This window comes from Colletes gigas, unplaced genomic scaffold (genome assembly GCF_013123115.1).
Source record: "Colletes gigas isolate AHSC1104 unplaced genomic scaffold, ASM1312311v1 Colletes_gigas_Sc00036, whole genome shotgun sequence".
Classification (NCBI taxonomy): domain Eukaryota; kingdom Metazoa; phylum Arthropoda; class Insecta; order Hymenoptera; family Colletidae; genus Colletes; species Colletes gigas.
In genome coordinates, this window is record NW_025106665.1 from 5,117 (window position 1) to 20,264 (window position 15,148).

The 15,148-nt window shown below is 37.2% G+C and overlaps 1 protein-coding gene across 2 annotated transcripts in view; it reads left to right on the plus strand.

Annotated features, from left to right (window-relative positions):
- The first annotated feature begins 1,470 nt into the window (after positions 1-1,470).
- Positions 1,471-15,148, plus strand: part of LOC122402453 (protein fem-1 homolog CG6966) — a 34,210-nt gene continuing 20,532 nt past the window's right edge. For both annotated transcript variants that reach the window (XM_043405241.1, XM_043405242.1), the window contains exon 1: positions 1,471-1,943. In XM_043405241.1, the coding sequence (XP_043261176.1) occupies positions 1,934-1,943 (10 nt within the window). In that variant the 5' untranslated portion in view covers positions 1,471-1,933. The remainder of the gene's footprint in view (positions 1,944-15,148) is intronic.

A 15,148-nucleotide genomic window follows, 5' to 3' on the forward strand; every position in this document is an offset into this window, starting at 1 on the left:
TTAATCAAGACACCAAGAAGAAATATTTTTTCATATTTATTTGTTTTATATGAGTTATATATTTTATTGGATATGAGTTTTTGTTTCAGGAAAACATCGTGGGAGTGACGAAGACACCAAGAAGAAAATATCTTGTCGTATTTCTTTGTTTCATGTCGGTTATAATTTATCGTATATTAGTGTATGTTTTAGAAAAACATTAAGCAGACTTAATGATTCCTCCCAGCCTCGTCCCTTTCACTTATTTTTCACTTCGCCGAATCGGTAATCATACTTTTATGTGCAAATTAGTGGTTTCGGTTTCTAAATTATCATAAAATTATTTTCACTTACACATTAATAAACACGGATTGTACGTGAAAGTAGGATGGATATCAATTATAGCGTGCATCGTGTTATTAATTCTAAGGACATTGCGATACTTAAAATATCAAGGATGAAACGATACGTTGCAAATAAACAATCGATGTAATGTAACAGCTGAACATGATCTGTATTGTTTTTTTGTCCCTACGTGTAGGTTCTTTTTAGATAATTTTCATTATTTTCATGTGTAATATATTTATTGATAATACGTTTTAATGTCACCGTTGTGGCTTTGTGACCTTTTAGAACGTTTATAAGCGTTGTATTGTAATTCAGGTATGTAGATATGATTGTATAGTTAAACAAATAGGATATTGGTAAATTTACTTGTGGCGTGTACAATTTGATATTAATTCCCACGTTGGTGGAAGTAGCATATCGCGTGGAAATTATTCTCGCAATAAATATATATGTATATTTTGAAATGTTGCTTTTGTATAGATTTTGTGTATTAGGTTATATACTCTATTGATCAATGGTCATTGAAGTTGGTACATTATCGGTTATTAATAAAATTTGTTTACAGCGAAACCTCGATTTAGCAGACTGTTGGGGGGGGGGGAGTTTAGCATTACTGTATTTCTATAAAAAACAGAAGCGCATTCTAGCAATTTCTTCTTTATTGTCTTCGTTTCGACTTAAAGAAATACGTGACATTATTTTTAAAAAATAATAATAAAAATCGTGGAAATATAGTTTTCTGCCACAAGTAATATTCGACCTATAAGTGGTTCTTCTTTATCAACGGCGCTCTTTTAAGCTAGTATCGTGCTGCACTCTATCGGCACGCATACGAATACGACACCATGCAACGCATGAACAAATCTGTGTGCAGGCAGCAAGTACGACGAAGACAACAAAATCTCCGTTGTCCATTTGGAAACGTTTAATGACAATAACAAGCGCCGACAAACTGTTGGAAAAATCAAGCTTCACGTATTTCACGTACTCGGACGGCAGGCAATTCTGGATGCGATTAGGATAAAACGTGTTTACGAAAGTGCAACGCCAAAGAGCGAGAAAGAGAGAAATAGCGAACAGCTGGCACTAACACGATTGATCCCACACGTAGCTGGCGACGAGAGCTCAGTTGTTGACGGACTGTCGAACCGAAAGAACAGGTATCGCCATCTGATGATCGGGCGGGACGTGTGTTCGCAAAACTACCGAAACAAGGCGCTCGAAGATAAGAATTGGTCGGTGTTTGTGTTTCATGCATACGCGTGCATCTAACTGTAAACTGTTCCTCAAGGGAAGCGAAAAACATTAACGGTATCGGTTGATCTTTCGTACGTTTTTTCGGTCGTCTTTTGTATCTACTCCACGAGACAAGTCGTCGTCCTCGCAATAGTGATACAGAGGTTGCGGGTGAAGGACGACGAGAGAACTGACTAGTAACTCAACGCGTTCGCCCGTGCTTACGGACAAAGGGGTACGCCAACCGTGAATCTGGAGAACCTACAACACACGAGGGTCGGACAGTGTCGCCGTGTTTCACGGGATCGTGGCATGTGAAAATGGATTTTAAAAACGTGGTGTACAACGCTGCGAGGGACGGCAAGCTGAAATGCTTGAAGGTGAGTTTTTACGAGATTTTCTTCTCGACGGGGAGTCTGCCGCGACAGTGTAACCAGTCACGGTTTCCGATTCAATGTTTTTCTGTCTAGATTTCGTAAAACTATCACTAATTCTCGATACAGTTGCGGCTATAAATAAACTCGACCATGTTACAAGAATGTACATACACGTTTAGTAATTGACAGAGGCCAACATTTTACCGGTTATTGATTTATCATTAATTGCCGTGATTAAACATCAACATTCGTAACAGTATGATCAATGCTGGCTGTTCTCGCACTTAGTAACTCATATATCGAATTCCGATAGTGTGCAGCATAGATATATACTGTTCTGTATTCGGTAGAAATTTGAGGTTATAAAAACTCTCGATATTAGTATATTGTTCAAAACATTTCTACTTTTGCATTTTACGAACGTTTTCTTAAGGCCACGATTTTATTTACAAAGGGAAGATTAGATATTTCTATAGAAATGTATTCAGTTACATCCATTTTCCAATCAGCAGGATAAAATCAAAATTTTTGTGTTTTAACCCTTTGTAGACGGTCTTGATATACCAGAAAACGTACTGTTACCGTTTTGGAAGCGTGTCAAAAAATTCTCTATAAACACAACGCGACAAATGAACAACTGGTTTTTTAAATACGTATGTGTATCACAGTTCGTTAAACATGTAACGTAGCTTTTACAAACATTATTTTCCTGCTGTTTGTTTCAAAACCGTCCCATTATGCCTTACTGTTCATCTGCAAAGGGGCTAACCAAATTTTGTCCTTTTAATTATCCGAAGTTTTCCGTACTTTATCGTTTCTATGTAAAGATTTACGAAAGTATACTTTATGATTTCTTTTCAGAAATTTTCCAGATATGAGAATTAAGAATTTCTATCGAAAACCTCGTCAAACTTAACATCAATATCGAAACGTCTGATACGTTTTCACAAGATGGTTTACCATCTTCATTCGTACCACGTATGTACTATAATACACCCTATCTTAACACGCAATGAATATAGCTATTTAGCGTCACGTCTGGTTTTATTAATAATTGTCACCTACGCAGTAAACCAAACTACTCGATATCTAAAAACTGTCATGAAAGCAACATTGTGGTACATACGTGTGTCGAGTTATAAATGATTTTAACAAAGGCAAGAAACTAATTTCTGTGTGTTAATTGCACAACGAAAACGTTTAAGAATTCGCGTTTTATTTACTTACGGTCGTCCAGATTTACCCAAAACAGCCGCATGTCATTTTAATGACATTTCGCGTATTCGCGTTATGAAACTTTGAACCCGCATAACTCTCTGTCGTCTATACATGATCTATGGCGTCCTCGTCTTAGTCGCCGTCGAACCTGTGGTCGACACTTAACGCGACAACGGAAAAATTCGTTCGTCCCGTCTTTCCGAACTTATTGCGGCGAAGGGAAGCGAGTTTCCACTCCCTTGGCTCGCGTTTATCTCGAGTAGGAAATAGCCACGGCAAACAGCAGTTATATTTAGCGATCGGAACGTCCATAGACGCTAATGGGAAGTCAGCGTGGTTAGCTTTCCGTACGTATTGCGCTTTTATACTCGTGTATCTACACGCGTCTTGTCCACCATGGTGCACGAAACATAAGAAAGAAAGGTGGCGGAGGGAACGAGATAGACTCGCTAAGATTGCGCTCGTTGGTTGATATCAAAAGTCACTTGCGACAATTTTTCTTGAATAGAAATATCGGCTGTTCCATTAACGTGGATAACTAGGGAAAAATTACGATTTCAAAATAGAAAGTCACGGTAGAGTCGCGGTTGTATAGGCACCGGAGATTTATTTATAGATTGCATTATACATTCTACTCTTTGGCGTAGGTTATAGATTGAGATTGCGATTCCAACAAGCGAGTAGTTCCCTGGAAAAAGGACGTATGTATGCATTTCATAAATTTTAGACGATAGTGAAAACACGTTTACCATCGTGATATTTTTATCATTAATATATCGTCATAACCCCTTTGTAGAAATTCTAATACTTTCACTTCAAAACATAATATCCCAATTTCTTCACTTGTGTGGTAAGTATAAAAATACGTCGTTTTATCCTTTTATTTGATAGTTTTTTATGTGTATTCGAGTGACACAAATTCTAGATACGCCACTGGTTAGATGCGTCATAGTACTCAAACCTATGTTCTGGCTGATAAACTTCTTTAAGTAGATAATTGTTTGATCAGATCCTGTTTCGATGCTAATAATCTTGTTTTCGTTATGTTCGAAATTTTAGTGTTTGCGGTGTATTCTATCGCACGATCGATTAGTCACATAACACAATATTTTTCGAAGGCCTGCGGTTACGTTGTTCCGTGTCAAAATAGTAATTAAATGCTGGGGGTCAATGTCAGTATATCGATCAAGCTGATAATTCAAGTATGTTCTATTTTGTGTATAATTTAGCGACGCTAATATGGTACTTGGCAAACCAACGTTGTTATAGCGCAAGCGTTAACGTGACGCCTACATTGTTCTCAGGCTCACGTTGACAAACTCATTCGATCTGGCTTGTAGCCGACGATCAATATACATAGTATGTATAATACAATGGACAATAATGTTTGTTCTTAATACGCTAATGGCTAAAATATCAGCCGCAGCGTTCAGTTCTCGCGATGGAATTTAAGTATAACATTTTGGTCGCGGTTGAATTTTCGTTAAAATAATTGTATTGAAAAGCGTGGAATCCATTGGGTGAAGAATTTCATTACCTTCAGCCACGATTACAGAATAATTCTACTAAAATTAGATTCTAATTAGTCAGTAATTATCATACGATTATCATTGAATGCTCATAAATCGTAGAATTGTATAATTGCTACATAATTAAGTGCAATTATGATGCAGTTACTTTATAGAAGTATTCATGGCTAATATAATCAGATTTAGTTTTCCCAACATCGGTAGAATTTGACGAATTGTATAGACATGTATACTCCAAACGCTTGTCCCGTTAACGTTGTGTGATCGTGGCTGTTTTGCATAGTGTAAAATAGTCCCAGCAAATGGGAACAAATTGCGTAAATTACAAACAATGGATTACATTAAGTTTCGTCTACCGAACTCGATCGCCAAGACAATCGAACCGCGTGGGACTCTACACAGTCTTAACAAATACATAGTCGAGTATGCTTAGGGCAACGATACTTGGTGATGTTTGAACCATAGGTAGACCAGAATTGAATTTTAACTATTTTAATCGGAAATTGAATCAACTTATTGTTTCGCTGTTCAATAATAATAGAATGAATACCATCAATTTCTTTAATGAATGCACCAACAATTAAAAGGCATGGTTTTTAAATAGCATTCTACACGCGCCCGGGATTTTAACTGTGAAAGCACAATCATGTCCCGATAAAATTATATAATTTGTTTCGTGTTTAGAATTTCTGAATGAAAGAGTTACGAAAGCTAATCAGCGTTTAGTAAAGCTAAGTCAAGCGAATTTTTCCTTAGACGCAACAAAGTTTCGATAACCACTGGCTTGTAATGTCAGCGATCAAGTTTATATACTCAAATATATAAATAATATGTAAATTATAATACGTGTTTGTATTACACCAGAGCTGCGTGCATTATGAAATGTGGAAATCAAAATAAACAAACGTGTATATGGTCCAGAAATACAATTCTATATTGTTATTAGCCTAACCCAAACGAATCGATTATTATTCGGGTAAACAAAAATACACAGGGCATCCTGATGGTGGTAGTTTTATGCCGAAAGTGGAGCTTTTTGAATGAGAATTTGAAATGGTTTCCTACGTTTGATATTATATGCTGCTACTTTGTCAATATCATTTTGCTAGCAGTTGTTTGTCAACTGTCGCGGCACGTGACCACAGAAAAAGCATTGCACAGCTATAAAACTAACTCCACTTATGCATCGATCGTAAACAACAAAGTAGATACAGCGCAGAGATCATAATAAATTGCCATTGAATCCAATGCCAATGAATTTTTTTTGAGAAATGTACTACGTTGCTCTATAAGCCCATCTAAAAATATGTACGCGGGTCATTCAATAAGTAAAGGGTCAAACAGTCAATTTAATACAACCGTTTGATAATTATTTCAGAACGAAACAAACGCGACACGTGCAGTAATCACGCGTACGGAACACGTTTTTAAGTTATTTCGCTACTACGTCGCGTTTTGTTGGATTTTAAAATATTCCTCGACGATTATAACGCCGTTCCGAAGGAAAGTTTCCAACTTCCGATCATTTGCGACTGGTCGATGTTACCCGAGATAATTAAATTCGCTGAATAAAACCGCCTGGAATGACGACAGATTAGATGAATTAAGTCAGTGTTATTTAACGATTTCGTGTTTTGTAGGATAACAATGAAAAATCTCGTAAATTAGCAGTGAAATGTTAATTATCGAATAGGGAATCAAATGGAACGAAAGACCCAATTATTATCCCCTTAATAAAAAATCAAATTTATGCGTTAACGAAGTTCGAGAATTCTAATGAAATCATGTTTCATTTTGTTTATACCTCGGATGCCTACAATAATAGCCTCTCCTAGTATCTTGTTTTCACAAAACGTGCCGCGTTGTTCAGAGAATTCCTCAATCGTTTAACCGCGTTTGAATGAATTCGTGTTGTAAGAATGCTGCTTATAGTGGGGATTCCCGCAGTTCTCGAACCGTGTTGGAGCGAAATCGCGTTGCACAAGTACCATATAAGGTGGTTGACTGCATTATAAGAGGATAGACAGTAAGGATATTCTATGTCGTGTCCAGGGTTAACTCTTGAGAATAAAATTCAGTCAGGTTCGATATATTTCCGCAGATACAACGCAGAATTAACGTTACTAACGAGTCGTTCTCGCGGTCCATTGAATAAACGTGTCTCGACTCTTATTTTGATCGCGATAAATCGTTCGAAACGTCCTACGTAACTCCACGAACAGGCTCGATAACACGTGCTTCGTAGCATTCAGCGAACAAAGAGGAAACGCAGTTTTTCAGTAATTTTTTTTTAGCAAGTTCCTGTCCGTGAAAATCTTGCTGATCCGCTGTAATCGCATTACCGCGGCACACGGTCGCTTATTAAGAGCGATGTCGCGTAATCTACGTTCGGTGTAAATGCACTAGTATCGACGCAGTATGTAATATACGTATGCATATTATGCAAGACGTCGGAGTTGTCGAACTAGCTCGTTCGAGACGGTTTTCCGCGTCTACGTGTAATTGCATAACTCCAATTCTTACGATTCAAGGCTGACACCAATTTGTTTCACTCACGGTCTTGATTTCACGGAGACCTCTCGGGGATCTCGAGCAATATGTACATGTCGACACTGGATACATGAAATATCAGTAAAAAGAGCAGATGCAGCGTCGTGATCACTCTGTACGGTTTCCTTGATTTCGATTTTAAGATAGCTCGGGGAGAAATGGTGCCAATGCAGACTTTACACAACTTCAAGCTCATAGTTCGAACGTACAGAAAAAAGGGACTCGTATCGCGCTACTTTTTGCGAATCGACGAAATTCATGCGACTCGAAAATGGTACTGGAAATATGGGTTAAGATCTCTGTGACAGAATACACTTAGTCAAGGTATTCCCGCTGCAAGGTTCTGTTCTTTGCGTGTTCAGCGCGGCTTTCGAAACACGTTCATTTCATGCCCACACGGATATCCACGAAGACGATCAAGAAGTGTGAAATCTAGGTTAGGATTGTGCACACGTATGGCACCTAACGTCCCAATTACCGAAATAACTCCGAGAAGGGAGCAACATTCTTTTCCATACCGTCTCATATTTTATTACGAGTTTTTCACCGTGTCGATAAAGAGATATATTTCGAGAACATTGTTAAATGCATCCGAACGTATTCAGATTGCATCGCCCTTTCATCTTGGAGATATTTCAACGCTTCGGTGTTGCCTGGACCATTAAAAAAATCTTATTTTTGGACAGGTTAGCGATCTAGATTTCCTCACAGAAGCAACTGTAATGCTGCACAAATTTCATTCTTAGCGTTCTTCGTTTCGTTGGATTTCTGTATTCAACCACGATACGCGTCTTATCTAATCAAACAGACGTTGATGATAACGTGTATACGACTTTTTGTATAAAGTTCATCGTTCGTGCGATTATCGAGATGAAGTTTATGAATCCGCAGTATTGCTGTACTTTACGATATTTTGCAGATAGTATCAATTCGTTAATTCGTCGTTAGTTCAGCAGAATCAATTGGTTGACGATTGTTTATTATTTCTCAGTTCCACGTACAAGAAATATTTAGTTTTTTATTTGAAATTGTTTTCGGTTTATTAAATTATAGCTTAAGGCATAGAACACGAACGAACGTATGATTCATGTAACCATGCATATCGCGTTTTTTCCCGTTACGTAAATTAAACATGAATTATACGTAGTTCCCAATTAAGTGCTACATTCTTCCTTTCTCTGAACGTTATGCTCGCAGAAAAATATACAAATCGTGCGTTGATTAGTAGGAAATATAGTAAGTAATCGTGAAAGTGTGAAAATGGTAACTAATTTTTTTAATCGTATGATTTTCTTAACCGCACACTTTCTTTCTTTTTTTTGTCTCGAAAAGTGGTTTGGAATGTTGTTTAACCAAGTTTTCATTCTACTTGTGATATGCTTAAACCTACTATTAATTAACCTCGTTCAATGTTTAACCGTAATTGTTCACAGTTGATATATTATTTGAGTATAGTTGCATCGATGTACAACGTTCAAGGTCCGTAACTTGGAAAGGCATTTACGGACCCGTGTCTTTTTAATATGTATTTGTTATTACAACGATTATTCGAACACGATATGAAACGTATATCTATAGCAGCATAAGCCTTTGGACAAAACTGTTTATGTTTCGAAACCAATATCCGTCATACGTAAACAATTTGACTAACCTGCACGATGTAATGTATCAGCCGTACTAGTGTCCTAGTTTAGCGTCTCGCAAGTATTACATTCATGTACAGCATGAGTAACGATAGTACAAACGTGATGTTGGAATTGGAGTAACCGTTAAATATCAGTAAATGTTTAAAGAGAATCGAAATAGACTCAAGTTTAGCTAGAGACTACGTGTGTGCAGTGTTGGGAAGTCAACGTTATCAGAATGGAAAATAGTCATTCACGGATATTAGAATTTCAAAACAAGCTCATTGATCAAGGCAATAATCAAGCCGGAAGAGTATAAAATTAGCAGTAGGCGATAAGCGAGACTCGATAATACAAAAATAGACATTGCAAAAAACGAAGCGTCTCTTTGCAACTATTTTCTTCGCGCGAATCGACACTTTTTATAACTAATTTGAATTTTCTAACATTTTTAATTTTCGCGTACCAGTTCAGTACTGTGAAAAATATGTTTGTATAAAAACCCAAGGGCGATACAGTGTTACACAAATTTCACTCGCTATAAGTTCGGATAATCGACGTTCTATTGTATATGCTTAAAGTTTGGCTGTGTATTTTAGGTATACCTTGTATATTAATATTTATACAATAGAACCTGGATTATTTTAGATAACTAATTCATTAAGTAGCCTGGTAGAGCTTATAGTCAGTACTCATACTCCGTGTGTAGCGCCTCGAAGTTTACTTGTTGCTTAGCGATCATCCCCTCTACTTGTCGACATCATGCGATGAATGAGGTTTCATGATCGAGGTTTTACTGTACTCGAAAGTTCACGTCTATTAGGCTGAAATCGGAGGATGCAACTTTTGATCTTTCCCTCTTTGAGTACAAATTAGAATTTTCACATTGAACGAATAAAATCTCCGGTGCTTTTATCCATCATCGATTCTTGGGATCAAATTTTTCATTATATTGTATAATCGTCGAAACAGTTATCGCGTAAAACAATCAGTTTTCAAATGTACTTCGGCCGCAGTAATTCCTTTCATGGTGCTGTTAATTTCCATTTGGTCGTGTTACATAAAGTCTGGTAGCTTCTGAAGCTGCTTGGAAATCGATAAGACTCCGCGTCGGTGTTCCGTGCTTCTTGTTCCCCGAGTATAGGATAAACAAGTCAAACCGAACTACCTAACCTCCTTTACGACCCTGACGTTCGATAATCGACTTGTCGGAAGGTTTCGTTCTGTACCTTGACATTGGATACTCAATCCCTCGCATATCTTATCTTCGTTATACGAATTAATGGCACCGAAATTCATGTTGACCCTGTCTCGTCGAATTCTAGAAATCTCAGGACATTTTGATCGTCACAGTCGAAAGACTATAGGCAATAGGGCTCTAGTTCAAACACATTTCTACTAGAGATGTGTACACGAATTTATTCAGGGCAGGTTGCAAGAATATAGTGCGATCGTTAATTTCTTTTAAGTTTTGTACGAACGAGACACAGTGCGCTTATGTAAATTAAATTAAGTAACAGCACATAAATGCATTGATTTTGCAAGTATCAATTACACGGGAAACAGCGACGATGCAATGCGTCGATTATGTAACTGGTATGGAGTAGATAAGAATTTAATGAATATTGATTATAAAGTACACACCAGTGAAGATGAAGTCTTGTCGTCTTTAGCTTTTTTCGAGCATTTCGAGACTTGGTTGTATTTTAAAAAAATGTAAATATTCAGTCACTCGCGTCAAGACGTTTGTTCCTGAATGTTTCTCGATGCATTCGACGGGCCAACGACTTTTCGTTGTCCTCCTTTTTTTTTTTCTGCGCGTGACCAAGCTGGCTGCACGCTGAGAGTAGTTGACTGACACAGCAGGTTATTCTAATTCTCGACAAGCGGTATCGGAATTCTCGGAAAGCTCGTTCTGCGGTTACGTTTCACAGCTTTGGCTACGCGGTTTGTACGAGAAAGAATTCTGCCATAAATTCTTCACGCTGGAAGATGAAATGAGGTGCATCATCGTCATCCCTCTTCTTGTACCACGTCAACGTACATTAGGTATTCACTTTTCGTGCGCTGCTCTCATTGAAAATTTATGATAGCGATCCGGTTACGTTTACTGGATCGAACGACGAATTCGACGACTTTCAACCCTCGCGCGGCGGATGCGGGGTCATTTTGGCCCAGTTGCAGCTGTTGCCGTATTGTTCAAGGATGACAGTCGTATTCGTGTCATTTCATATCGAATCAGATACTTTTTGGAGCTATTCCAACGTATCTTCAAGGACTCTTCTTCGCCATTAACCTCTCGAATGAAAATAACAAGTTACGCCTTCCAAAACATTAACATTCGATCCGAATAAATTGCTTGGGGCTGGATCGCGAGGCAAGGGGTTGATAATTTTTCATTTTTAAATTTTAAACGCTCGACGCGGACTGGCCTAGCCGCCGCGTGAAAAATGGTTACGGTGTAAACTAAGTCAGTAACGGTCTCGAGAACATTGGAAAGAGTACCAGAAAGTTCCCGTGCAAGCATCCTTTCTTGGTTCGCGTTCGCAGAAATAGAATTGTCTTTGTTCTCGGCCGTTATTCAACATACTTTCACCTTGGTCCGTGCTTAGCTTCGGCCGCGCGTGCACGCGCCCTTTTCTTTCTCCGTTGCAATTAATCCGTCTGTGTCGCGCGAACCAAGAGGAAAAACCGGGAACGGAGGAAGAGTGACCCCGAGGTACGTGTAAGTCAACACTTCTGGCACGTTCTAATATTACTCGCCCGGTGGTATACACCGTGAGTCAGTGGCATAATCGGGCACGTAACGACGCGTCGAGAGGAGACGTCGCGACGCGGGAGCGGAAAAGAGTGGAATGCTCGTGTGCAGCGCGCTTCGCTGCCTTTTAATATGTCCCGCGACCCTTTATTCGCCCTTATACATGAGGGAAATCAAACATACCTCGCGTGCGCTGGGATATTTCCCTCGAAAAGACCAAAAGTCGATTTCAACGCGATTTCGCGTAAACTGAACTATTTTTATCAATTAACGTGGACGAATACTTAAGTCTAGCCAAATCAGAATAGTTAAGAGCTTTTATCGTACGTGTTTCTTTCTTAACGATCATAACTCCTACAATAGTGAACCTATCTCATTGATATTTAGTAGTGGAAGTAGAGCTCAAAATTAAAATATTTCAAATCATTCGAAAAAAATTATTTTTGTTTGCGGGGATCAATTTCAATCATTTTTGGTGAATAGACATACCCACGAAATCCTACGCAGTTTCGAGAAAAAAATTCGGTAGGTGCAGAAATTTTTCGACAAAATTAAAATATTTCAAATCATTCTAAAAAAATTATTTTTGTTTGCGGGGGTCAATTTCAATTATTTTTGGTGAATATACATACCCTCGAAATTCTACGCACTTTCGAGAAAAAAATTCGTATACGTAGAGAAATTTTATTAATAATTTTGTTGATAACTTTTTAACGAAGCTTCAATCAACTAATTGGTATTGTTGATTTTTGTCTTATTTTGGCCTCTAGAATCTCTCATTAAAATTTTTTCCAGGGGTGGCCGAACACCCTGTATGTTTTGAGGGAATTTGCGTACGCTTTATGAATTTAACATTACGCTAAATTGAATAAAATATTTATACACGTTCGATGAAACGTTACAACGATTCGAATAATACACGGTGTAGGACACGGTAAATGTATGTCGTACATATTACCTGCACATTTTGCATGTTTGCCGTGCATATATGCTTATTGTACATGCAGAAATGTCATATGTTCTTAGCGTAACTTAACGTCTATAAACATCCGCAGTCTAGTCATAAGCGATAGGAACTTCCTTTTATTTTTCTGGAAAATGGTATGCGACAATTTGCATACATATATGCAGTTATGCGGAACGATTCCCTATCCAGTCAACGACTTGACGACAACGAGAAATAAATTTACTATTATTAACTACCTGTAAATTTTCATATTCTGTGAACCTTAATTCTGGACGATACTCCTGTGGTTGATGATTTTATTATCTTTTGTCTATAAATAACTACCGTCGTAAAGTTCTAAGATGATACATAGTCGGTTAACGCAACGTTTGGGAAGCGTTTTATATGACTTATGCTTTCCAAGTCAAATTCTTCCAGTTACAGCAATATCCCTTTTATACGATCGTACGTTATGTGGACTGAAAAGTTTCTTATAGTCGTCATTAGGTATAATTATTGTTTTTGAGAGAACTTTTCAGTAGAAACTTCTTCGACTTCTTTAAAATTCTTTACGTATGCCGCAAACAATCGTGGATTTATTTGATTAATGACTGATTCAACAAGATAGCTTTGATAAAAATATTTGATAACATTTACACGAATAAAGTTGATATCGAAATCTCTGAGACAATCTCATAAAATTCCAAGTCGAATTCTACGTTCTTCAACAAATCGAACAATCTTTCTGCATATCGAATAGTTTACGAAATCGTTGCTCATATCGGATATACGGATATATCGATGAGTTTTACAGATAGATTTTAAGTCTTTTTGTCGCGATGACGGAATAAACATAAAACCGAATCAAACAGTCTATTAATTCGCAAGGACAAGCGGAAGATGTTATTTAAGGCTATTAATTTTATGATCGGCGAACGACCTAGCTCGGAGTTATTAATCGTTTTCAGCATCCTTGAAGAATGTCTGAATATTTCTTGATATGTATTTTAATAGAGGTTCCTTGTTCGATCAATTTTGTGGCCTTGGCTATTGGGTCGTTGACTTCTTAATACAGACTACAGGATTCAACACTTTCTAACTTTGAGAGTTCAGCAGCTATAAATCCTTTGATTCAGAAATTATTAATCGATGCACTCTATTGAATTCGATCTGGAGAAAATAGACTCACGAAATAATTCATAGCGATCAGAAAAATTAAGTATCATTGAGATCTCCAAAATTCCATTGTTTGCTTTAGTTTCGTGTCATTTGAACACACGTACCACAATAACTTTAATAGTGTCTTGCGACATACAGGAAGCGATAGGAGCTGATATGGATATAATAATTTACTGGATTAATATGGCACGTCCTTGCACTTGTACGGCCGAGAACCAACAACTGCCGGTCTCTTTAGATTTACATAATCGGTAATATACTCTTTAAGAACGATTACATGATTACATGATTACATGACAATATTCGTAATAATTATATAACATTCATTACAGCTTATTATTTGCTATTTAGCGAAGAAAATAATTCATATCTTTTACATCGCGTCACACTCGTTGCAGATAATAAATATTACGTAACATCGAAACCAATTAAACTTTTACCAATATTGTGATACAATGTGCTTCTTGAAATTAGTTACGTATTCCGTTAATATTCTGTACGTGCAATTTCTTCGTCTTACGTACACTGTCCTATTTAAGCGCGAAGCTTTTCATTACTTATGCAAGACATCTTTGAGGATATCCTTTATTTAACGCCCCAACGATCAATAATATTTCCAACGTCACGACTGTCAGATTACTTTAACTCCTAATTGTTGATTCTATGGACACTCTTTATTAATTTACTTAGTGCATGTATGTACGTTTCACAGCATCTGCGCAAAAGTAGCACAACGTTCTCAACTGTCCTTAAAAATCCAATGTACGGTACATGAAAATTTGTACAGCACTTTCTCCATAAATTAAGAGAAAAAAAATAATTAAAAATAATGGAGTGGGGGATATAATGTAGTGGCCTTCATTTCATTCTAGGTTAAAGTGCCAAAGACATTTCATGTTCATTAATTTTGTTCTAAATATAAGACGAATACAGTGGCCTACAGTTCAAGACTATCCGAGGATACTAAATAACAGTTACAACAAACAAAATATATTAATTCAAGAGAATGACGTAAAAGTTCAGAAATTTGCATCTTCGTATAATTAGTCCCGTTTTAACTGTTCAAAATTGTAATCTTGAACGACACTCTATTATTCCTGAATTATTGGCATTTAAACTTGTAATAAATATAGATCAAATATTTTAAAAAATATGTCGTCCAACGTAGAATGTAATTAATAACTTTGAAATGTCCTCGACGTTTTCACCTGAAATATTTATTTTCGATGTATTTTTCTGAAAATACTGACATCGAGTGATTGACACTATTTTTTCTACTATGTTGAAATATTAATAAGTGTTTACGAGTAGTATTCGAACCATTAATTACGGATAATTTCGAACGTGCGGTTTGACGTACTGCAAATTAGTGTTTGCAAAGTTGGAGTGTCAATTTCCGTCCA